The sequence below is a fragment of the Uloborus diversus genome, chromosome 4, assembly GCF_026930045.1.
Source record: "Uloborus diversus isolate 005 chromosome 4, Udiv.v.3.1, whole genome shotgun sequence".
Lineage (NCBI taxonomy): Eukaryota > Metazoa > Arthropoda > Arachnida > Araneae > Uloboridae > Uloborus > Uloborus diversus.
Genome location: NC_072734.1, coordinates 78,932,882 through 78,959,412, shown reverse-complemented (window position 1 = coordinate 78,959,412; position 26,531 = coordinate 78,932,882). Strand labels below are relative to the sequence as shown.

The 26,531-nt window shown below is 33.2% G+C and overlaps 1 protein-coding gene across 1 annotated transcript in view; it reads right to left on the bottom strand.

Moving 5' to 3' along the window:
- LOC129220233 (GAS2-like protein 1) overlaps positions 1 to 25,640 on the bottom strand; it is a 106,295-nt gene extending 80,655 nt beyond the window's left edge. The window contains exons 1-2 of the mRNA XM_054854598.1: positions 25,200 to 25,640; positions 6,359 to 6,737 (exon numbers count right to left, since the gene is read on the bottom strand). Of these exons, the coding sequence (XP_054710573.1) occupies positions 6,359 to 6,737; positions 25,200 to 25,477 (657 nt within the window). The 5' untranslated portion in view covers positions 25,478 to 25,640. The remainder of the gene's footprint in view (positions 1 to 6,358; positions 6,738 to 25,199) is intronic.
- Positions 25,641 to 26,531: the final 891 nt, after the last annotated feature.

Here is a 26,531-nt window from a genome sequence, read left to right as displayed (position 1 = left end):
ATTTTAAAGTTTCTTAAAGTAAATTTTTAGTAATTGTAGTAGTTTGTAGTTCTGTATTGTCGGCATTGTTCTGCTAATTAACGTAACTTTGAATGCTAAAAATGGAAACTTTAAAATTAAAAGCATTGAGGGTTAAACGTACTGGTTTAAGAACTTCTTTTACTAAAACTGCGAGTGTCGTAAAAGTAGAGTTAAGTGAGGAAGAATTTTCCTCAGATGTAGTACGAGATAAAATTACTAAGTTAACAAACGTACAGTTAGAACTTAAAACACTTGATAATCAAATTCTTGATTTGTTGGTTTCTGATGAGAATACTTTAGAGGAAGATGTTAGAAGAAGAAATTAAGAAAAGGAAAGAAATAGAACAGTGTGAAATGTATTCTGATGAATTCATAACTTTGTCTCGTCAAGTGAATGAAAAATTTCAAAATCCTAAACAATTCAAATTAGAATCGAGGTCAACTGATAGTGCTGACTTTTCTTTGAATAAGATTAAACAATATAGACTTCCGAAAATTGAATTAAAAAAGTTCGACGGGGAATTTATAAATTGGTTGCCGTTCTGGTCCCAATTTGAAAAAATTCACAGTGACCCTGATTTGTACGAGAGTGACAAATTTGCCTATTTAATTCAGTGTATGAAATTCGGTTCTTGAGCTAGGGAGTTTATTGAAAGTTATCCAGTTACAGTGCCCGCCGCTTATTAAAATCACATTCGTTCAGGGTATATTTGATTTTATAAAGCGGCTGATTTTATTATCCGGCATTCAAAAAAATTAAAGGTTTTGGAGTTTAAATACTCTAAAAATGGAATGGAGAATTACTTCATTTATTTCTGTTTTAAGTATTTCAAAAGGCAGTTATCATTTTAACTAAACATGAGTCGCATTTTTTTTAAACAATTATTTGCACAAGGATCTTAAAATGTAGGTGTATTGTTGTTTGCTTAGCAGAATTGGGAGAGCCAAGATTCAATATCGTTTGAGAGTTTACAAAGTGTTTTGTAACATTCAACATATTTTCCTCTTTGTTCTAAAGTGCATCGTACATTATCAAGCGCTTTTCTGACATCTATTGAAAATGAAGAGGCAAATTTAACTCTGAGATTTCCTCATCTTCTGAGACCGATTCCTTCACTTCTTGGTGCTTCTTTAAAAAATTCTTACGTGTGATGTTCAAAAGTTTGATTTTATAAAACGGCGATAGTGATTTTATTAAGAGATGGTTTTAACATGTTTTGGTATTACAATGATTCTGTTCTTCCAGATTTGATTTTAAAAAGCGGCTGATTTTATAATCCAGTGATTTTATTAGCGGCGGGTACTGTACTTCCGAGAATTATGATAAAGCTGTTTCAGCTTTGAAAGAACGTTTCGGAAAACAGGAACTATTAGTAGAAGTATATGTCAGAGAGTTAACTAAGTTAATTGTTTCTAATGTTAAAGCAAATAGTAAGGATAAATTATCGCTCGATAAACTCTATGATAAAACTGAAGCTCATTTGAGAGCCTTGGAATCTTTAGGTTTAAAGTCTCACGAAAATACAGCTTGGTTGTTTCCGATGGTGGAATCATGTCTTACCGAGGATGTTTTGAAAGCGTGGCAAAGAAGTTCGCTCTTTAACGAGCCTGAAGGGGTTGATGTTTCTCGCCTTTCCAATTTAATGAAATTTTTGAAAGCTGAAGTGGAGGGTGAAGAGAGGCTAAAACTGGCTCGCAGTGGGTTAGATAATTTTAGTCACAAAGAAGGAAATCGTGAGTTGAAAGGAAAATTTAAGTTTCAGAAACAAGCTCACATTTCCACTGATTCAAGTTTTCTTAGCACTAAGGATCGAGCTTGTCTTTTTTGTGATAAAATGCATGATTGTAAAAATTGTTATGGGGCACGTGCATTATCTCTTAATGAAAGGATAGCTAAAGTTAAAGAAAAGAAATGTTGTCTAAAATGTTTAGAGCCAAATCATATAGCAAAATTTTGTAAACAGTTCATTAAGTGTTTTTCTTGCGGTAAAGCGCATTTAAATATTTTATGTCCAGAGTTGAATAAAACAATTCAGCCAATAGAGGAAAAGCCGGTAGCTGAAATATTGCATACAACTACAGTCGGGCAAATTTGTACCCCTGAAGTAGCTCTAATGACTTTGTGGGTAAGAATAGCGGGAGTTAAGGGGTGTAAAGAAATAAGAGCCCTTTTAGATTGTGGTTCCCAAAAATCATACATTTTGGAATCATTAGCCACAGAGCTAGGATTACCCGTTGTGTCAAAAGAAAATGTAGCTCTTACTTTATTTGGGGGTACTAAAACTGAACCAAAGTTGCATAACAAATACAGTGCAAAATTGTGCTCGGTCAGCTCGTATAGGTATCCAAATTTAGAATTTGAATTCTTGGATCAGAAGGTAATTTGTGGGGATATACCTCGGGTACCAAAGGGTCCGATATTGAAAGTATTAAAGCGAAATCGGATTTGGTTGTCGGATTTAGGTGAAAATTGTCCTAAAATAGAAATGCTCATAGGTAGTGACATTTACGGGAAAATTCTTACCGGGCGAGTTAAGCAATTGAAAGGAGGTTTAACCGCTATTTGTACAAAATTGGGCTGGGCAGTTTGCGGTACCTCAGATGATTTTCATAAAGGGAAAAATGCTTCTGCCTTTTGTACGAATTTAGCAATACAGGATTTAAAGATTTCCGATCTTTGGAGCTTAGAAACCATCGGAATTTTGGATGCTAATCTCAACTTAAATAACTCGTTAGAGGAAAAAATAGCACGTGAGCAATTTTTGAATTCTCTCTCGAGAAACGAGGAAGGTCGTTATAGTGTGGGATTACCTTGGCTGGGATGCAATGTAGAATTGCCCTCAAACCGTCATATAGCCGAAAAGAGATTGTTCAATGTCACCCATAGACTTAAATCTTTGAGAAAATATGAGGAATATGATAACATTCTTAAACAGTGGTTAGAAGAGGGTGTAATCGAAGCGGTATCAAATAATGAATTGCATTTTAAAGGGCATTATTTACCCCATCACCCAGTCTTTAAACCTAGTAGTATTACGACTAAGATAAGACCCGTTTTTGACGCGTCATGCAAAGTTAATAGATCACCATCCCTTAATCATTGTTTGGTTAAAGGCCCAAATTTAATCGAAGAAATTCCATCTATTTTGTTGGGTTTTAGAGAGAAAAGTATTGGTGTTACGTCCGATATTCGGCGTGCATTTTTGCAGATTGAGTTGAGGAAAGAAGATAGGGACTTTTTGAGATTTTTATGGTGGGAGAAAGGCAAGGTGAAGGTTTTTCGTCACACAAGAGTCGTGTTCGGGGTACGGACGAGCCCATTTTTACTGGGGGCGGTTATTTCCTTCCATTTGTCAAAAGTACCGCCTGATCAAAATGTTATTGCACGAAAATTAGACAGATCACTTTACATTGATAATTGCGTGACTTCAGTAGATAATGAAAAAGATCTCGTGGATTTTGTAAAATCCTCTACTGAAATTTTAGCTGAAGCTCGAATGGACTTGCGAATGTGGACATATGGTCCAGTAGAGAAAGATATTGAATTGGCGCCAGACTACTCGAGCGCAGATTCCCCGGCAGAGAATCCCGTTCTAGTTTTAGGAATTATGTGGGACAGAAAGTTAGATAATCTTAAGGTAAAAATTGAGAACGTAGCGGTTTCAGAGAAAGTGACTAAAAGGGAGGTTTTGTCTTTAACGCAATCAATTTTTGATCCCTTGGGATTTTTGACACCTGTTTTATTGCAAGTGAAGTTGTTACTACAGGAAATTTGGGAGATGAAAGTGGACTGGGATGCCCCTTTACCCGGTATTACTAGAAATAAATTTTTTAAAATGGTATAATCAACTGAAAATTCTGAATGATTTGCGAATACCGCGGCGTATAGGGTTCGTAGATCGAAGTACCTGGTCACTTCATATATTTTGTGATGCTAGCCAGCATGCATATGCAACGGTAATTTTTTTTGAGGTCCGAGAGTGAAGGGGAAATATTTGTCAGGTTTGTAGCAGCCAAGTCAAGAGTTGCTCCATTAAAAGGAATTACTATTCCGCATCTAGAGCTTATGTCGTGTGTTTTAGGTGTGCGCCTTTCTAAATACGTGTCGGAAGCACTCGCATTACATGTAGCTAAATATTTTTGGACAGATTCCAGCACAACATTATTTTGGATACAAAGAAATGACGCGTGGGGAACTTTTGTGGGTAATCCCGTTAGGGAAATTTGCTCAGTTACAAATACAAATCAGTGGTCACATATTTCAAGTCATTTAAACTTTGCAGATTTACCTTCACGCGGTTGTTTTCCTCTTCAGTTTTCTAAATCAAATTGGTGGCGTGGGCCTGTTTGGCTTAAAAGTTCTAAAGATAATTGGCAAAAATCTGAGGTTAAAGCAAAAGAAACTTTAGTTTTTGCAGAACGCAAGAAAGGCATATGTTTAAATCTTAGTGCCGTAGTAGAAAGCGATAGAGTTAAATGGTACGAGAAGTTTTCTAAATTTTCAAAAATGATACGAGTTTTGAATTGGGTAAAAAGATTCATTAAAAATTGTTAAAAAATAACGGTAACCTTTCTTGCTAGATTCCGAAATAAAAGAATAAAATCGCGCTTCTTGCTCTTGTTCAGACGGAAAGTTTTCCGGAAACGGGAGACTCTATCGGTGGCATTTTGACCATAAGAGATCAAAGTGGTTTAAGAAGAGTAAGAACACAAATCGTTGAAAGAGAAGATTCCAATGAATTCCGGTATCCTATTTTGTTGCCATCGAAGCACTACATAGTGAGTTGTTTAATCAGAGATTATCACTTGAAATATGCACATGCTGGAACTCAAGCATTGACTGTTATAATGAGAGAAGAATTCTGGATAATAGGTGTTAGACGCACAATCGGATCAACTGTTAAGAACTATGTTCGATGTAAAAGATTTACTGCAAAACCTCCAACTACTGGATCCATTCAGTTACCACTGGACAGAGTTCGTGATGCTTTCGCCTTTGAAGTCACCGGAATAGATTTATGCGATCCGCTTATTCTCCGGAATAAAACTAAGACTTGGATAGTCTTGTTTACGTGTGCGGTATACCGATGCGTACATTTCGAGTTAGTGTCATCTATGAGCACAGAGAGCTTCATACAAGCACTTCGGCGTTTTATAGCCCGAAGAGGTCGTCCGTCTGTTGTGTACACCGACAATGGGACTAATTTTGTTGGAGCGTCAAGATTGCTGAGAAAAACAGATTGGAAAAAAGTGATATTGCTGGAAACGTTAAGCCCCATCACTTGGAATCTTATTCCGCCCACAGCTGCATGGTGGGGCGGATGGTGGGAGCGTCTAGTTCGTACCACTAAGGAACTATTAGTGCGAGTTTTGGGACAAGCATCCGTAACCTATGAGGAATTACTTACTCTCCTGTGTGACGTGGAGTCGGTGATGAACTGTCGTCCTCTAACCTATGTCTCGAACGACACAGAGGATTTAACGCCTTTAACACCTTCTATGTTTATACAGGACATTAAATTTTCAGGTACCCCAGATTTGGACCTGTTAGATCGACAGAAACTCTTAGTACGCCAACGCTTTTGTCAAGAGTTAAGGGAACAACTTCGAAGTCGTTTCGCAAGGAGTATCTCCGACAATTGGTGCAGAGACATGGACAAACTCATTGTGAGCTGAAATTAGGGGACATTGTATTGGTTGGAAGCGAAAATCTCAAACGAATTAACTGGCCAATCGCGCGTATTCAAGAACTGTATACTGGAACAGATGGACGGGTAAGAGTTGTTAAAGTAAAAACCCAAAATGGTACATTGACTCGTCCTTGTCGAAAATTGTACCCTTTAGAAGTGTGCTCCTGTTTTAAAAATAGCATTATTTAATTTTTGATTCAAGCAAATCAAAAAGGTGGGAGTGTTGTGAAACTGATCACAAAAGAACTTTGAACTGTTTTCTATTTTTAATTATTCAATTCTTTATTTATTGTGTTCTGTGCAGATTTTGATGTAAAAGCGATTTATCTGGCAGGTGGCACCAGATGAAATACCTTGTGTCGACAGGTCGTCGACTGCTTTTTTGTTTCAGTGGAAGCGCAACTCTGCGCGTTGTAGTGTGGATGGCAAACATCAATAAAGTCCGTATGTAGATATTTTGAGTTAGTTCTTGTACCAATGTGTTCAATCTCACAGATAAAAATATGGTCAGAATGAAATCGAGGAGTCTCCTAACAACCTCTATACGTTAACCTATGATGTCTAAGTTGATCACTAAAGTACTGCACCACAAGTGGTCAACTTACACAGCTTTCATGCAACTTGAAAAACAAAAACTTGAACCTTACCCTTTCATGCAGACTCCTGAGGTCATTGGTCACCACTTGTGGCTGCCTAACCAACATGGTTTCATAGCCATCATCGTCATTGGCGATTTCGGCGTCAATCTCCTGTTCCAGCTGGATGAGGAGTGGTGCTGGCATCCCGAATTGGACGCCCCTTCGAGCCACCTCCAGCAGGCACAGGATGAAGGATCGCTCGTTTTTGCGCAACACCAGATCGTCCGTCTCGAAGAGAAGACACTCTTTGATGCGGAGACGGCGACACCAGCTGATGAAGTTGCTGACATTGTCACGGGCGTGGAACGTCTCCGGGAGGACATCGTGCCTGTAGACGACGTCACGATCAGGAATCGGTGGGTCCCCTGGCCGTGGCACATTGCCCCTACTAGGGAACAAAATAGAAACAGATTAGAACATTGCACGTTCAATTGAAAAAAATACTTTTAGAGAATAAGAATTCTAAAAGAATGCAAGGCATGCTTTTTAATCAACTCTTTTTTATTAGCTCGTCAGCAGAGGTGGATACGGACCACCATTTTAAGGGGAGAGGGTTCATGCTGGAGAATGACCCCCCCCCCCTTCCTCTCATGAAAAACCTAGTTTTTGGTACGAAAACTTTCTGAAACTGCGTGGGTGCCACTAAAAAGCACCAAATCGGCCGTCAATGAGTTACATAAGAGGTCATAAATGTTGCAAATTAATTTCGTAAGCAATGAAAAGAGAAGTAGTGTCTGAAATATTTACTTTCAAAACAATTATAGAATTGAAAAGACTACTGCCGAAATCGTTTACATTTTATTTATGAAGTGTTTGAACACAATGTGGGCGAATATTATTGTCAGCAGTTTAGAAGGGGAAAGGGAGTCATGACCCTTAGGACCCTCCCCTTGTGTCCTCCCCAAGTCGCCGGTCTTGTTGGTTTGTTCTTCTTTCGCATTAGAAGAAGCATTATCGGTTATTCAAAGAATTCTATATCATTCACGAATATCCAGAGAAAATCACGAAAAGCCGATTGGACCATGATCTCGCTAAGTGTTTTTCAAAGCGCGGTAGAAGTTTGTACATTCTGTTTAACAAATACAGTGAAGACAAACTCTCTTTTCATATTTGCACAAACGCTTGCTTCGTCTTATGAAAAATGTAGCTTCAAGACTTTGTTTTCAGAGAATCGAATGTTCCAGAATCCAGAAAAAAAAATTCTATTGAAAGTCAAAATGAGCAATAATCATTTCCTGTACAACCATTTAGCCATCCTGATTTTTCAACATCCATACCCTCCCTCGAAAAAAGTAAGAAAGAAGAACTAACTTCACTGGCACTAGTTCAAGGTCAAAAAAAAAAAAAGATTTCTCCATGAATGTTTAACTCAAATAAAATAATTCTTGATCTATAAGGAGTAGGGTATGAACTTCAAAAGTATTGTAACAAAAGTGTCTGCATTTGGAGGATATTCTTAAAAATGGGTATCAAGTAATATTAGAAACAAATAATATTGCGCGGTTAGTGGAACTAACTACAAATATCGATTATGTACGTCACATATAATGGTAAACTACTTTTTTTTTTCAGCACATTAGGTCGGAGTTTTTTTTTCTTCAAATCCCTGGTTGTTCAGCTTCAAAGTGGACTAAGCATAACTTACTGCATTGTCAATGAAATAAATAAATAAATATATAAACTTGCGCTTTCGTCTTCTTTAATAACCTATTTACTACTTGATATCAAATTTATAAGATCCAAATACCTACTATTTCATAATATTTGCCGTACAATAACTATAGACGTGATTGTTAGCAGTATTAATGCATTAAATATATTATGAAATTTGGAACGTAAGTAATCAATTTCCGAAAAAAATATTCATTAAAATTAATTTAGGTTCTTAAGATTTCGTGGTTTCCTCTTTTCAAATTTTCTTTTAAATTAAAATTTTCACAGCCAGTCGCATATAATTTTCAATTCTACAGAATGCAGAAAACGCTGATGGAAGTTTCAGTTTTCTAGATCCAAGATTTTTTGCTTATGTTTATTTGAAAAGGTCAAAATGGTATTGAATTCTCCTTTGTTAAAAATAGTAATTCAAAAGTCAAAAGATGGAACTTTTTAGGTTTTCATCTTTTTGACAGGTAAAACTATAGAAAATCACCTAAAAATAAATTGAATAAAGATTAAACAGATTTTATTTCGTGAATTTGTTTGGGAAGGCGGCAGTGTTATCTCTTTGCTACCTTGAAACACGTGTCTGCAAATTTCTTTTGCCTTTTTGGGTCCTAAACGTTGGGAGCTAATAATTACCATATCGAAGAAATTGAAAATATTCCCCATAACTATTTTCTCAGTATTTTGTGAAACTGCACGTGACTGAACGTTTGCAATGTAGGAGAAATTCGTCGGGAAAAATTATCTTTCTCTAATCTTTTCCAGCATTTTGGAAATTTTAAAGATGTAGATCAGCATAATAATATGCACTACAACATAATAATGTATACCATAACCACAACAGAATTTCAAGTCTTGATACATGTGCAAAAACGTGCAAAAACAGTATTAACTACCTAAATTTATTATTTAAAAAAAAAAAAAAAGAACAAGAAAAACTAAGAAAAAGGAAAGATGAAGAAAAGAAAAATAAAATAATGAAAACAATGCTCTGGGATTTCAAAATATTATTATTTATAATACATCAAAGAGAAACACATTGCTAAAACACACACTCCTTCATCGTAATTCCGGGAAGGTTCCCTATCCCCATATCACCATTACTGCGACTTTGACTTCCGAATGTAAAGTATTACCTAATAGAATTACGTTCAATAAAAATTCCCTTAGCTTATTTGGCAACATAAAAGAAGCTAAGAAACACTTTAAAACAAGTTCAATGAAACTACGTTGGACAAAACAAATGCATCTGCACGTGACAGAAATCATATGCGTTACGCTTTCACAATATTAAGACGTTCAACTTTTACGTTCTTAGTTTTAAAGCAATTTTCACGTTTTCTGTTCCAAATATATAAAAATTACTTTTAAATAATAAAAAAAAACTGCATTCAAAAAACGCATAGGAACTAAAAAGCAAAAAATAACTGATCACACTTACATACTATTTCCTATCCAAACCTAGACATGAAATTTATTTTACGATTCCAGTATAAAAATCAACTAAACACCCAGTTATAAAATAAACACCGATTTTAATTACTATAAGATGAATTATTTTAAATACCTAACTAATTGTATACGATCTCTTAATTTTTATTAACCTTTTGAAGTCGGGGCCTCCTATAAACTACTACCTAACGTAACTGACAACCCACCCAATCCTGAATTAAACACTAATTTAACTAAACGCGAAATTAGTCTTTAAAACTAAACCTACTCAGTTACGTTAGGTAGTAACTACAGGAGCCCCGACTTCAAAAGGTTATTAAAAATTAAGAGATCGTATATAATTAGTTAGGTATTAAAAATAATTCACCGTATAGTAATTAAAATCAGTGTTTATTTTAAAATTGGGGGTTTAGTTTAGTTGATTTTTGTACTGGAATTGTAAAATAAATTTCGATTCAGGTTTGGGTAGGAAATAGTATGTAAGTGTAATCAGTTATTTTTTGCTTTTTAGTTCCTACGTGTTTTTTGAAGGTGTTTTTTTTTTTAATTTAAAAGTAATTTATTTTTTGCTTTTTAGTGGTGTAAATATAAAATAAGTACGTAGGATAGAGTATGTGGCAAATGTGGTTGACGTTGATCTCGAGTGAGAAAGCGTCGAGCACATGAATCTGAAAACATCTAAGATGAGCACGATAGAGAAAGAAATAGACCATAGTGTCTCGGAGACTTCCGACGACTGTGAAGAAATGCCTTTTCGAATGCGTAACTATATATGTACAAAAAAAAAAAAAAAAAAAAAAGTCTTCATCAATAGTTCAACTTTATCAAAGTTTGCTTTCCAAAAGCAAATGCACGAGTTACTAAATAAAAAACAAAAATCACTTTAAGTTTAAATTTGTAAAATTGTAAATTTTTAAATTATAACATTGTAAATTGTAATTTATATTTCACAACAATACGTATCACACAACCCTCGATAAAGCTGTCATAGATTTAGGAAAAAAAAAAGAACTTTGCGAAAGAAAGAGTAATGTAGCTCTCAGCAGAGTCAAGACGTGAAGGAATAGCTTGATCTGATTTAGAACAGTTTTAACTTTTAACTATACCTCACGATGAACGAGCATTAGCAGAAATGCAACGATTGACACATCTTGTTTCTGATGAAAAGTAGACTGGATTCAGTATTTAGTTAGAACCATTTGAATGTTTACGGTTTCCCAAACTATAAATAAATTGTAAATTGTGTGTCGTAAAATTGAAAATTGTAACGTTGAAAATTGTAATTTATGTTTCACAACAATACGTGTCATGTAACTCGTGATAAAAGTCGCATATTTCTTCACATGGCCCCACTATAGATGAAGATAAAAATTCCACTAGAATGAATTTTATATTTTCTCCAGAGAATCCTTGATTCAAAATTTTCATTATGATTACTCTTAATAATAATGTTTTCAGTACCTTCTTTAACTATGAGTAAAGAAAGTACATACTTTGTTTTACGGCCTTTTTTTTTAACAATGGGTTTTATATTTAATCGTTTTTGAGGAAAATAGCATGAAATTTGTTGCTTTTTACACATAACTTCTCTCTAAAGAACAAATAGGGTAAATCAAAGATTTGGAACCTAAGTTATAGACTACCCCTGAACAAAATCACCACTAAACAAAAAATCATAAAAACCGGCTCACTAAATGAAACCTTATACAAAATTTAAAAAGTACAAATCGATTTAAATGTGAGTATGATATTTGAAGAGCTTCCTCAATTTCATCAAACCCGAACTTGATTACCATTAGACCGCCGGGGAAGTATACCGTTTCAAACAAAAAAAGAATTTTCCTAATCAGCACAGGCAGGGGCATGTACAGAAATTTTGGGGCCCGTCACAAATGCCTTTTCCAGGACCCTCTCCATATTGTTTTTCCCTATATTTCACCCCTAGTTTTACAAGTATTGGACCCCCTCCCGGCTCGGACCAGCAGGTATCCCTCCCCCCCCCCCCCCTCGCCTGTGCATGCCCCTGGACACAGGTGTCTTCGAGTACTTATGGAACATTGTACAAAGAAAAAACAAATCCGATGAGTTCAGAATCTCCTCCTTTTCTTTTTTGTTGAAGCCTGCTATTTAGTATAACCCTCTAATTTCAAATTAAACTGGCGGCATTGTGAAATAGTTAATCTAGATTACTGGTCAAACTTCAGAAATCAGACACCAGTTACAACACATTATTAAAGAATAAAAATTAAATCATCGGGGGAGTTGTGTTCTGAATTCAGTTGTGCTGACGCAAGCTGAATTACGTATCCACAACGTGTGAAATTCAACGTTTCTTGGATTTCTCCAGGATTTCTTATCAGATCCAGACCAAAATACCATGGGACCATCTGGGAAGTATACCCTTCCAAACAGAAAAAGAATTTTTCAAATCGGTTCAGTAGTCATGGAATAATAAGAAAACATACATAAAACGTCGCAAGACGAAATCATAACCTTTTTTGAAAACAGTTAAAAATTAAAACTATCATAATATCAAAGAAACTACTAGCGTTAACGAAAAACCAGTTGCGTTTTAAAACGAATTAATCTGTAGCAACAACTGACGAAAAGGTTAAAATTGAAAGTGTGAACGAGTATCAATTATGCATGGAAGAAAACAACGTTTTTTTTTTTTTTTTTGCAAACTTAGTTATTGGATTGCAGCTTTGTTTCAGTTATATTGATATTTTTTCGAATAAATTCAGTTTACATAACTGTTCAGTAGATACTTAAAATAGAAAAAAAAAGAGAGTTTTAATTTCACCCTATCCTATCAATTTCTAATGGATTTTTTTTTTTTTTTTTTGGCAGAAATTAAGATCATATCAAAATACGAACAACACAATTCACTGAATTGACTTTACACAAATACGGATGTTTCGGCAAGTTGATTCTTTCTTTCGGAACATTAACAACACACTCACGCCACGTATAAATTATTCATGGCAATGCTAAAGATAATAACTATTTAGTATGATAATTAGGGAAGGAGCAATTACAGAAAACTAAAAAAAAAAAAAAAACACTGGCTGTTATTATGTTTGTGCCTATGTTAGAACTGTGTCTAAACAACTACTTCATTTTAATTAAAATGGTTTATATTTGACTAATGAAATCATACTTTCAAAATAAATTATATTCCTAATTTTTTTAAAAATAATTATTCAAAAATGTTCTCGCATCATTCTGGAATTACTCCGTTCCTTTTCTTTCTCAGAGTATTTAACAGAAAGTTATTTGAAAATATCCCATTGCAATACCACCTAAAGAAAGTGTATGTTTCAATTCTTTTTTGGAAGTGCTGCTGAATTTTAAACACAATAGTATATTTCAATTTTCCTGTCTAGCGCGTATTTTATTAAATGTAGATTTTCCAACGCGTGAACAGGCCACAAACACCCGAGTTGTTCAGGCCAAACCTGCATGGACTTAGCGCACAGTTTTATAGCAATTGTCCTTGAGATTTGTTGATAGTCATTGCATAAAAAGATTCTTTAATCGTTTTCAAAAAAAAAAAAGTAAAAAATAAAAAAAAAACACATCAAAATAAATAAATTTTTTCAAAAAAAAAAAAAAGTCGCTTGCTGCTCATTTTTATAGGTAGAAAAAAAGGCTCCTCGGGTTTTATTTCTCCCCCGCTGCCCAAAAATTATAAATTGTCTACACAACTCTTTCTTTCTGTTAAAAAATAAAGTACTCCAAATTTCTCCTTATTTCCGTTGCAAAAAATTAAATAAAGTAACTAAAACTTTGGAATGAAAAAAAAATCATCTCAAAAATTATTATTGCAGTAAAAACCAGCGCTACGGAGTCGGACTTGTGGAATTCGAGTCTGAGTCTGAGTTTCACGTACAGGAGTCGGCGTGGGAAGGCGAAGTCTTTAATATTTCAAGAATAGGAGTCAGCCATTTTCCCTTCGAGTTTTTTTCTGCCAAAGGGTCAGATTGATTTTTGGTACAGGCGTCGGAATGTAAAGCCCTAAAATTCTAGGAGTTGGAATCAGAGTCGGAAGTTAGTCATTTTCCGACCGATTCCGCAGGCTTGATAAAAACAGTACGTGCCTTTGATTTCATTTCATTTTGATTTAATCATATTTATCTCTGTCTCTTATCAATGTTAAGTCTACGAAAAATGGTACAGTTCAACTTTTTTAATAACTTTTTCGAAAAATTTCTTGAAACCAAAAATTGAGAATATATTCAGAATCTATAATTTTTGCAGCTTAAAAATAATTTCTCGTGTTGTTGTTAATGTTCTTTTTTTTTTTTTTTTTTTTTGATTTATCAAGAAATACAATAGCTTAATCAAAAATTTTCTACGCATGTTTTTTATCAAGAGCTTCTTCCAACACAGTTTGTTTGAGAGAAAATCACCTTTAAGTTCAGGATCTATATTTGCCTTAAATTTCCCCGAATGTACAAATGTTAAAAAATTTTGAATTGTTCTAAAAATTCGCTTTAAATATGTAAATCAAAGCAATATTTTAATACATGTTCTTCACCAAAAGCTTTTATCACCAAAATTTGTTTGAAGCAATTTCGCCTTTAAGTTCAAGATATATATATTGGCCTTAAATTTCCCTGTAGGCACTACAGTTGAGGTTTTTTAAAGGTTCAAAATTGAAAGACAAGTTGCTCAAATCAAAAAGTTAAATATTGGAATGAGGTGTCTTCGCTGAGGTCTTTTGAAAAAAAAAAAAAAAAAATCGAATCGGACAATTCTCTCAAAAGTTATTGGGGGAGGGGGGGGGGGAGAATCGACAGACAGACTGACAAACAAAAATTTTCTCCGTCTCAAAACCTTCTCTTCAGTTCGTAGTTTTTCGCTAATTATTTAATTATTTTTAACTTTTTGTTTTCAGCAAATTTTTTAACACTAAGCCTTCTTTTGTGATTTTTTTCTTCCTTCTTTTACTTTCAAGTTAAAGTAGGCTAACAATTGGATTGACTTTTCGAAGGATTCAAATTTGTTTGAACTCTTGTTTCAAAAAAAAGAAAAGAAAAGAAAGAAGAAAGAAATTGATCTGGTTCGTATTATAATAACATGAGAAATATTCCCATTCACAGCCTTTTTGTCTATAACTTCTTATTGTAACAGCTCTTAGGGAAAGTTAAAACAAATAAATCAGCAAACAGAACTGATTTATTCAGTTAGTAAGTTTTTTTTTTTTCTATTTTGATGGACAACTGTGAAAGTGAAGGTAAAAAACGTTCTTCACTCAGAAAGGGCGATAGCAGATGATATTTAAACAGGTCCTCCAAAAGAATCCGAAAGAAAATCGCTTTGAGAACTTAGTCATACATTTATCTTTACCGATATTCAATGTCACCATGGTTTCCTTTTACAAAAATATTTTATTAATTCAGATATCAAATGCGATGGAAATATTTTCATCGCGGTGAGTTGATAACATGCAAGTGTAATTAGAGTTTTATCTACATATGAAGCATTGTGTATGAAATAGAAGCTGTAATTCAAGGCTGCGTTTTAAATATTCTCAGCCTTCAGCTTGCTCAAAAATGCGAATACATTTGAATAAAAATAGTTTTAAGCCTTCGGGGACCAAAAGCGTTGAGGTAAAAAATTGGAAGTTTGACGTGTTTTCAAAAACCGAAAAGAAAAAAAAAATTAAAATAAAAATGAAAAATAAATGAATAGATAAGTAAGTAAATAAAATAAATAAATTTATTAAGGATTAATAATAATTTAATAATAAATTTAGGAAGCTTTTACTTTTTCCTTGGAAAGGCAGTTTGCACAGGGATCATATACACATTTGTTTATTTTTTGTTACATTTCTGTCCTTCAAGAGACAAATAGAAATAACATTAATAACGTAAAAACAAAAAGTAGCTGCAAGGCAGATGATGTGAAAAGAGTGGGAGGAGGGGGGGCCTAAGATGGGATAAATATTGTTTTGACATGGATATGTGATTGAAAGTTCTTTTTACTTATTGCAAATATGGGGTTGTAAGGGATCGGGGGAGGGGGGATTTCCAAATTAAATTTCTCACATTGCAATTTCAAAGTCCTGGAATTTAATAATTCATAACAGTGTCATGCAGGGCCGTCCGAAGAGCTGTCGGTGCCCGGGGCGAAAGTTGTTTCCTGGCCCTCCCCCCGCCCATACACACAAAAAATCAAGTTAGTTATGACATCAGTAAATAATACGCGTGAACGCGTCATACTTGAATTTTTTACATGTTAATTAACAGAACAATCAGGGGGCTAAGCATATTACAAATTAAAACGCAAGCAATGAATTTGTTTCTAATATTTGTGAAACATTAATGTCCCAAAAACTTTTCGAAAAATGGAAATGCTATAAATCTAAATATTTATCTAGTAAAATGTTATTCCGCTAGATAAAAAGCAAACAATTAAAGTGAATTGGTTATTCATATTGATCAAACTAAGAACACGAATAAATAATTTGCTGATTATAAATAGAAAATGTATTTATCGAAGTAAATTACACCAAAATTAAATTTCAATCTGGTTTCATCCAATGATTCTTTTCAAGAGTTTTTTTTTTTTTTTTACTTATACCAATTTAATATGAGCTTTCATACATGTTAAAAACAAAAATGTTATTCTTTTGCATCAAATATTTGTAAGCAGTGGCCCACTTAGGAATTTTGCAAGGGGAGGGTCCAAGGTCGAAAACCTCCTTCTCATATCATAACTCAATACGCCGTCAAACATATTGACTTGATTTATTGATGTAAAATACTATTTGCAGAAAATTACGTTTGTTTATTGATAATAAATATATTCATCATAGTTTCTTGTTGAAGGTATACTTAAAAAAAAGTACATTGGAAAATATTTTTTCGGTCGATTAATCGGCAAAATTTGGCTGGTTATAAATTATCGGCAAAGTGGCCGATTACGATTGATTAATCGGAAATGCCGATAAATAAATAAATAGTAAAATCGATACTGCCGATTAATCGGCGCATCTCTAATTTGTACCAATATTAGTTCTTCAATATCATTAAAAGAAAATTATCAAATTCGTTGAATCACTGTAATAAGCACCACGTGTATGTCTACAGTATCATATTAAGGTACCAAATTAATGTTTTATTTTTCTTACTCGAACTATACTTCATCGAAAAACTTTTTGATGAAGTATAGTTCGATTTCATTCGAAAACTCTTTTTTCCCACTATAAAATTCAAAATCGCATCTATTTTAGAACCCTTTATCCTCCACCTGGACGTAACTTGTATTCTATTTAAAAAGGGCATGCCTGAAAAAGAATGTTAATGTGACATTAATTAGAACCCTGCTATTTAGCCAAATAATGTCCTTTTTCTAAACAATCTTCGGCGTACATTTCTGCATGGCAAAAGATGCATACGCTTTATTATAATGCAGTAAATCTATGACTCATAAAAATGATATTAAAGCATGTAAAAAGAAAGTGGCATTTAAAGCTGTAGCATACATGAGTAAAAAACTGTATGCATAAAAAATACAAGTCAATGGGAATTGGAAAGCTTTTACAAAGCATCTGAGTTGTAAGAATTTCCTTTTTCGTGCTTGGAGGAACACATAACGATGCTCAATTTTTTTATTCTAATTTAAACCAAAAATAGCAAAAGATTTCAATGTACATTGGTTTGTATTCTAGCTGTACTGCAGCAGAAAAATAAACGAAGATAACATAGTGCCTTCAAATATGCATTATTGTGTGTAAAATACTGTTCAATTAAATGCATATATATTTTTTTTGACTTCGAATGGTTTGTGTGAAGCTCGTGTGAATAACCGTGTTCAGAAAAAAAGACCCGTTTTAATCTTTCTATTTTAACACCCCCACACCACTATAATTAGACTAATGGGTTTAAACACACGCATTTGTGAAATAAGAACATGATAATGAACTAATAACTTTTTCACAAATAGACCTTTTAAATGAACTTATTAGGGAGATAATTCAATTGCAAAAACAAATTTTAAATACTATACTCTAAGTAAAATACGATCGATAACTAATCATTTTCTAACATTTTAAATAAATATGAAGTACTTTTATATTGGCCATAAAAATCTAACTTATAAAAAAAAACTTGCACGGCTTTTTTTTTTTATACTTATGCATTTTCTCTGTTAAACATACCAAAATACTCGAACAACTTAAATACTGCCAGCCAAAAAAGCTTAAACGTTTGAAAGTGAGACCAGTACTAGGCATAATTTCTGTAAAGAACATTTCAACTCAATGAGGATGGGCAGAAGAGATAACGCCACTTAACGCAACATTTGTCATATTAGAATTTTACATTATAATGCTTCGTTAAACCTTTAAAGTCGCTCATCCTTGATTTTTCAAATTATGTATCTAAACGGGTGAATTATTTCTTTATTTTCGATTAACTGATAAAGCTATTACTATGTACCTAGCATTAGGCAGCTCATGCATATTTAAGTGTCTTGACTGTAAAGTAAATTCACCCTTTTTCATGTTGTTACTTTTAATTTCAAATTTTAGATATTCTTTAGGAAACGCTGGAGGTGAAAAATTACCATTAAAATTTTATATATTTTCTTGGTTTGTCATCTGGTATAAGCGAATTTGGGGAATATGGGGTAAAGTAAAATGATGAAATATTTACCCTGTTTTTAGCATCACCTATCTGGTAATATTTTACTAAGTAGTAACCCATGTAAACTATAAAAGCCAGAAAAAAGTTATATTTGAAGATCAAAGCATATGACAATACAAGCAGTTTTCAAAAATTGATTCTTTTTTGTAACATTTTGTAGTAAGTCGAAAATTATTTTTGTTATAACGAAATGGTTAAGTTTATTATTAACAATTTTAACATTGAGACCCACTAATATTCAGTGCAGTATTTATTTAATTAATGTTAAGCTTATTTTTATTTTAAATGTTTTATTCACTTAGTCAAGTGAAAGGGAAATATTTCATTTCGTTTACTTATTAAATTATTTATTAAATCACTTATGTATTTATTTACTAATTACTTCACTTGCATCCCTTCATTTAAAAATTCACTTATTTACTTATTCATTTGCTATTTTATTCGCTCCTTTATTAATCTTCATATATTAATCATTTAATTTACTTATTTATTCGTTTTTGCTTCCCTGTCTATTCATTTATTCATTAGTTACTTTAGTTACTTATTAAGGTGATGCAAAAAAGGCCCTTTTTTAAAAAAATCCGATTTTTACTGGTCTTACCCTCCTAGTTGGTGCCATTTATGTAAAAAATAATTATTGTGAAGTTTAAGCTCATAATTTTAACTTTTTGGGGTAGCTCAACATCCTCAAAGTTGAGTAATATTTCATTTTACGCAATAAATGCAAAAGAAAAGAAAAAAGGCTAAGAAAGCAGTACAATTTTATTTAATTTAAATGTTTAGCATTTTGTAAGTTAAAAATTATAATGCCACAATTATGTATAAATCACTACAGATGTGATTGTGCGAATACCTATCAAACTATTTTTCGCTATTGGTATAAGCGCAGCAATGTTTTCCGACAGCGTTTTTCAGTTAATGAAGCTGCTCATATGTTAGGAAATTCTTTGATTTCATGATATTTTTGGAAATAATTTCAAGTACTTTGCAGCATTATTTTTTCCTTCACTTCTTACCGTTCTTCTTTTTTCATTCACAGCTTTACCAATGGTCTTCTGTTCAAGTGTGTCATTTGATTGTCAAAAAGAGCCATGGAATTTTATTTACTTTTTCAGCAATATTTTTATATTGCTATTATGAAATTTAGATTTTATAATATTAAAATCATTGCATAGTGCATTCTAAAGTACAGAAACTGTCATCCGAGGTTTTAAATAAACTGGTTCCGCAAATGTACCATATCTTTTGCAATCCAATATCTTCTACTGAAGTGGTGGTGAACTAGTGGTTAAACATTTATATGTTTGTGATTAGTTTGTTCCTTGATCAATGCACTTAATATTCAGCAATGATGCAAAATTCATCTGCTTTGAGCTACCTCTAAATATTATTCAAATGTTATAAAATTTTGTCCCACTAATTTTCTAATGTATTGGAACTAAATGGGAAGGTAGGATTCAAAAAATGGTCACCTTCGAAATTTTGCACCACTCTATCACTCATTCATTTGATCAAAAACATTACTAATAATCAGATAGAAAATATTTCATTAAAAAAATATTTTATTTTTCACTTTGCCCCATTAAAAAAAAGCAAATTTTCTGACTTTTTCTGAATGTACAAATTTTCTACCAAAAATAAAAAATAATATTTCAATGCAGTTTTTTTTTAATGCATTGTTCTTTATGTACTGAATTTTGCAGAACGAATTTCCGATTTGTTCATTTTGAAAAAGGTAAGTTATCTTAACTATTTCACTTTGCATCACATTCTCCTATATTTTTCGTTGCGTTCTGTAGTGCGAAAATTTTTCGCCTTCTCGCAAACGAAAAAGCAACACCTTAGAGGTACTTGACAAAAATAAATAAGAAAATGGTATCGGCATTATTTGTGGGATAGTTCCAAAATTCGATTTTGTTCTTTTTCTATTCCAATTTTAAGAAAATTTTACCGAGCAAATTATCACAACGTGGAATAGTAAGTTACGAATCATCATAACGTGGAACCGTAACATGAGCGAGCCATTTAACATAGCAAATTGGCGAGAAATTCATCATTCTTTATTTGTAAATATACAGGCGAACCAAATGACCTTTTAATTTTCAACTACGGGCAAAGCCGTGCGGGAACCACTAGTAAAAAATAAAGCGTTTTAAATTTCAAAAATTCGTTAAATTGAATCAAATTTTTCAATCAATCAATCACCTTCGTCAATGCTAAGTACATATTTTCTTTTTCCAGTCATGACTTTTACATCTTAGAGCAAAACATTATCAAGTTACATTAAAAATACCCGTAGTTCCAATTGTGTGCCAAAAATGATTTCCGGTGCTCGAGTTTTTAAATAAAAAGGTCTGAAGCTTAAACTTAGATGCTGATAGTAAATATGATTGAATTATCCGAAATGCATACTTAAAACATCCAAAAAGGATTTTTAAAAATTATTAAAACTTTAACACAAGGTGAATGAAGTACTCCCTTGCAAATGTAATTTTTTGGCGAGAGTTTTATAGCTGCAGGCTAAAAATATCCATGGTGAATTAAAATGATAGAGCTGACTGTGAATATATCGTGAAATCAAACACTGCTTCGTGACTTTACAGTGAAAATTACTCACGTGTGTTTCGGAGTTATATACATAAACCCATTTTTGATGCATAAAAAGAAACTGTATCGAATTCTTCGAAGTACGCGTTTTATAACTGAACTACTCCGAAAATGATCCTTAAAAGTCACCATTGTCACGATGCTGGCGAAGTGTGCCCCTGTAAATGCAGTTTTTTGCAATAACGGTATAGTTGCAGAAAAACAAATGACAGTTACATGAAATGATTGCACCGAACGTAAACAACATCGAACATCAACAAATCCAACATTGTTTCCGAAAGTTGCTGTGAAAATCGCTCACTTGTGTTTCGAGATGTCGCACAGAAACCCGTTTTCAGTAAAAAAAAAAATGAGAAAATGGTAAGGTATTTTATTTGTTCGAAGTACACGATTTATACTGACCTTCTCCAAAATAACCCTTTACAGTCATCAATTTCATCACGATGTTGGCGAAGTGCGCCCCTGTAAATGTAGTTTCTTTGCGAGAACGGTATTGTTACAGAAAAACAGATGACAGTTACTTGAAATGATTGCACCGAATGTCAGCAACATCGAACATTAACAAATCCAACATTGTTTCGAAAAGTTGCCGCGAAAATCGCTCACTTGTGTTTCGATGTTGCACAAAAACCAGTTTTCAGTATTTAAAAGAAAGAAAAAAAAGAGAGAGAAACTGTTAAGATATCTTAATTGTTCGAAGTACACGATTTAAACTGAACTTCTCCGAAAATTATCCTTTACAGTCATCAATTTCATCACGATGTTGGCGAAGTGCGCCCCTGTAAATGTAGTTTTTTTGCGAGAACGGTATTGTTACAGAAAAACAAATGACAGTCATTTGAAATGATTGCCCCGAATGAATACATCAACAAATCTAACACTGTTTCGTAAATTTGACGTGGAAATCGATCACTTGTGTTTCGAAGTTACACAGAAACCCTTTGAAGAAATGAAACTGTTAAGACAGTTGAATTGTTCGAAGTACGTGATTTATAACAAAACTACTCCAAAAATGATCTTTAAAAGTCACCAATGTCATCAGGATGTTGGCAAAGTGAGCCCCTGTAAATGTAGTTTTTTTGCGAGAACAGTATAGTTGCAGAGAAACAAATGACAATTAGTTGAACTGGTCGGGCTGATTGAATATAAGGGATGCGCCGACAGGCAAATTTACCGATTATCGATTAATCGGCTGTTGATAATCGGCAGAGCCGATTAATGATCACAATGATTATTTTTAATTATGCGTACCACTTTCCCCCATCATATTTTTCCTCTTGTAATTTCAACTTCAGAAATAGCTAGATAGTTCATTTCTTGGAGACAATTTATTTTTCTCCACTTCCTCATTTTCCCATAATGATTTCAAAATGTCGTCCCATTTCTTAGAGCCAATTTTCATACGGTTGTTGATAAAATTACATTATATTAACTATCATGAAATTTAAAAATAGTAAACGGCAGCCTGTCATCAGCAGGCTAATTAGAAGCACTTTTAATTTAAATATTTTTTTGAAAATTATTAGTAGCTATTTAATCCAAGACTTTTTTTCTTTTTAAAATTATAAGATTATCTAAAAGCACTATGCTAAAAGAGAAAAGTATCGTTACATGTAAAAGGTTGCAACGTTGTATACGGGGCATTCCAAGGTATTTTTGACATTTATGTAGAGTCCGTAACGTGACCGTTTTTTGCCATAACTTTTTAATTTACCATTTGATTTGCAAATTATTTTATTTTGAGCTGGTGTGTTGGTAGGAAAAGATCAAAATAAAATAATATGCTAATCAAACAGTAAATTAAAAAGTTATGGCAAAAAAGGTCACGTTACGGACTCTACATAATGTCAAAAATACCGTGAAATGCCCCATACACGTGTATATTTATTCAAAACAGAAAAAAGAAATTGAAACAATAACATTACTTCAACCAACAGTTTGTAAAAAAATAATAATAAAGTGTGTACATATTTTTTTTTATATCAAATGATATTCAATAATTAAATTTTCATTAAATCAAATATTAATAACTTAAAGAGTAAGTTGTAATATATATGATGTAATCATGTGTATAGTTATAAGGAACATAATAACTCGGAAAAAAAAGTTGTATCATCAATAGCTGGAGTGAGGGTATCATAACAAAAACTTAAGAAATGATCATTTGATATTTCATTCGGCTTTACGCAGCTTCTAAAAAATTTGTTATGTTTTTACTCTGTTCATCTTACCTTCATACTACATGTTATAGTAATGTTCGCAGAAAATTACATGTACTTACTGTTAATAAATCTATTTATCATAGCTTCTTGTCGAAGGTATGCTTAAAAATATTACTTTGGAAAACATATTTTCGGCCGATTAATCAGCGCATCCTTGCTGAATACATCAACATATCTAATACTGTTCCGTAAATTTGCAGTGAAATTTTCATACACACGTTTGGGATTTATACAAAAGCTCTTCATCAGTGCACAAACTGAGGCTATGCGAGGAAAACAACCAATAACTTATTATTTTTTCTTACTAATTAATAAACGTTCGGGTCCTGAGAATGTGAAAATGCCTGTTGCGTTGCCCGCTATTTACAGTGGAAACTTCGTTGTTACGTAACACATCTGTGCAAAATGGTGTTATTACTCATTATCCAGATACTTCATTCGTAGAGAGATTCATAAAAGTCTTTGATGAATTCAAATGTGAAGGAATGCAGTAGCTTTAAAATTTAGTTCTTAAGCTTAATGATCGTGCAAGAGTAGGTTTTATTTTTTAACATCTACACTTCTTCATTCAGAGTTATATTTACAAAGTGTTTAAGCGAGTTTTATAATTTGGTAAAGTAATTAAAGTCCTCAAAGTGGAAAGTTACAGCATAGCGTAAGGTATACCAAGAAAAGTTCAATTCACAATAAAAAAGGAAAAAAAAATAATAATAACAATTACACGTTATGGTAAAAGAACATTTGTATTATGCAACAATTTGTCTGGTCAGAAATCAGTGACAAAAGTACGGGAAAGACCGGAAAACGCAGCATCATTCTCAATCTCTCCAATGTGACAACACCAGAGCTCACACACAACGCGTCAATTTATCATTTGAAGGAGAAAAATACCTCAACAATGTCAGAATTCTCATATCCGTCTGATTTATCGGCTAACTCCTTTAACTTCCCGATTGTTTCGCAAAAAAGGGTGAAGAACAGTTCCTCATCACCTGAAAAAACTGTTGTACCTTTTCAGAACCACCGTCTTAAGAAACCACATGCAGAGAGAGAGAAACACGTTTTTAGAATTCGTTTCAACGCATGACAATAAAAAGTTTAAGTATCACAAGATTAAACATTAAAAAACGCAATAAAATGATTTTTGTTACCAATAATATTTTTTTTTTCATTCTTTTTCTAAAAATTCTGGAAAAATCTTCTTTTTTTTTTTTTGAAGTATTGACTGTTTTCTTGTCAGCATTTTCCCTTTCTTTTCGGTACAAATGATGACATTAGGGCGTTACTTTTTCAATGGGCGAAGCAATCTTACTTCATGCCGGTAGTTTAAGAGATATTTAGCCACTTTCTTGTGAGGTTAGAAAAGCAATTTCATAGATTCAACCATTTGAATGCACATGCATTGGTTTTATAATTAGTAGACGCGAACTTTCCTCCCATGATCTCACCATAAACTTCCTGTTTATATTATAATTAAAAACGTTATTTTAATTAGTAATTTGTATACATTAATGTAATTTGAAGTAAAACATTAGGAACAGGATTAAATGATAAAATTTAATGGCTATTTTAAAAGGATCGGGAATTTCAAAATGCTTAATATCTAAGAAGTGGAAAATAATTCAAAGTGTTTCCCCTTAATATGCAAAAACATTTCGACATAAAAGTAAACTAAATTTTAAAATACATTACGATTGTCCATTTCTCTTAGAAGAATTATTACCTTAAATTTACCATGTGATAAAATTTCGTAAGAGTTTTTTTTTTCTCTTCCAAAATTAATAGATAGAATTTTGAGTCTCTATTTCGAATTTTTCTTTTGTTTAAAGCAAAGGAATTACAAATTTCTTGGAATACAAAGCAATTGCTACAGTGAAAAGTTTGAAAGACCTCACTACCTACGGACGGAGTTAAAACCCTCGGTAGTTTTGAGAAGTTTTACTTCTGAAATGACTAAAACCAAAGGAGAGAGAGAAAGAGAAGGAGTTTATATGGAAATTGGGAAATAAAAATTAAAATAATTTTAAAGGTCCATCGCATTTAAAGTTTTAGAAGTCTCACGTATTATTTCGATAAATAAAAAGGAGGAGAGGGGGGGAGTCATATGGAGAAGGAAAATATATTAAACAACTGGTATTCATTGAATATTTTCAAAGTGGAAAATTTAATTGCACTCGGTAGCACGTCTTCTAAAATGTTAAGAACAGTAGGAATATTTAATGTAAACAACAACATATTTCCATTGTCACTTACCTATAGTATTCCCGAGCTCTCCTAACTACGTTATTAGCATGTTGACAAAGAATGACTCCCGTTTCCATCTGTTCCAGAAAGTTGTCAGCATCCAGATCCAACCCTTCGTACAGTCCATTGAGCCATTCTGCCAAGTCCTCTTTCATAGCATAGAGATATTCTTCCGAACTTTTGAAGGGTCGGAAGGGTCTAGGCTCCAGAAGGGTAACTTCAAAATCCATGGAGTCCAATCCATTGCCAGCCATCGTTATATTCACTGGTCCATCAACTTCTTCCATAATGAATTTAGTTGTTACAAATTTAAAAAATATTGACTTATATGATCAGGCATAAATATGTCCATGGCGTTGATAGCGAGCGCAATCAAGTCATTGCGCTCGAAACTCGTTAGAAATTAAGGCCTTCAAAACCAAGTAAAATTGGGTGAAAACTAAGAAACAGTCAAATAGTTTAATAAATTAAAATATTTTCTATTAAACCATAAACGTTTATTTCAACTGCTTGTATTTTTTCGTATCAGACAGTTTAATTTTTATCAACTAATTCCAAAATTTTTTCGTTCTTTCGGTTTCGCTGACGATTTTTATCATGTAATTGCATTTTTAAAAGAACTTGATCACGATGTTGCCAACGGAAGAAACAATAGCGAAAACAAATAAAAATTAAACGATCGACTCAGCCTTCTTATCAATGACTTATTCCGAGTGTAGAATAGCTCTCAAACTTGAAAGTGGGACGAGGAGGAAATTCCGAAGCACAGGTGTGACGCCGGACGCATTAATGATCTGCTGAAATCGGGCGCAAAGGATTATAAGAAGGCGCGCACTGAGCAAACACGCCAAACCAGTCGAAGAGGACGGAATGTGTAACGGATGGTGGCGGGATGTTTCCATTCCATAGGATGTCAACGCCAGAGACCTCTGCTGGCATAAGGAGGGAATTTTGACTGGATTGCTCAAACGACGGAAATCAGCATTAACAGTGCGGTTCACTTTGTTTACATTTTGATGCTCGCCGTGGCAGTTCTATTTATGTGCTCGATGAAGCCTTAAAAAAGATGAAAATCGGTTGGAATTGCGCTATTATTGCATAGTTTGCATTCATAAGCATTGTTTGTTTCTTTTTTCGTGGGAAAGAAAGCACAAGTAGTTCGAAGCCCTCACAGGATTTTTGACAGGAAGGAAAAAAAAATAATAATGATTAAAGAATAGTAACTTATGCTCTTAGAAATTGAAATAAAGTATGTATGTTTTTTTGTGTTTCGTGTCTTGGCTGGTTTTCTTGAAATTTAGCCAAGAATCAGTTAGAAATCTAGGAGTGAGCACGTCAAAA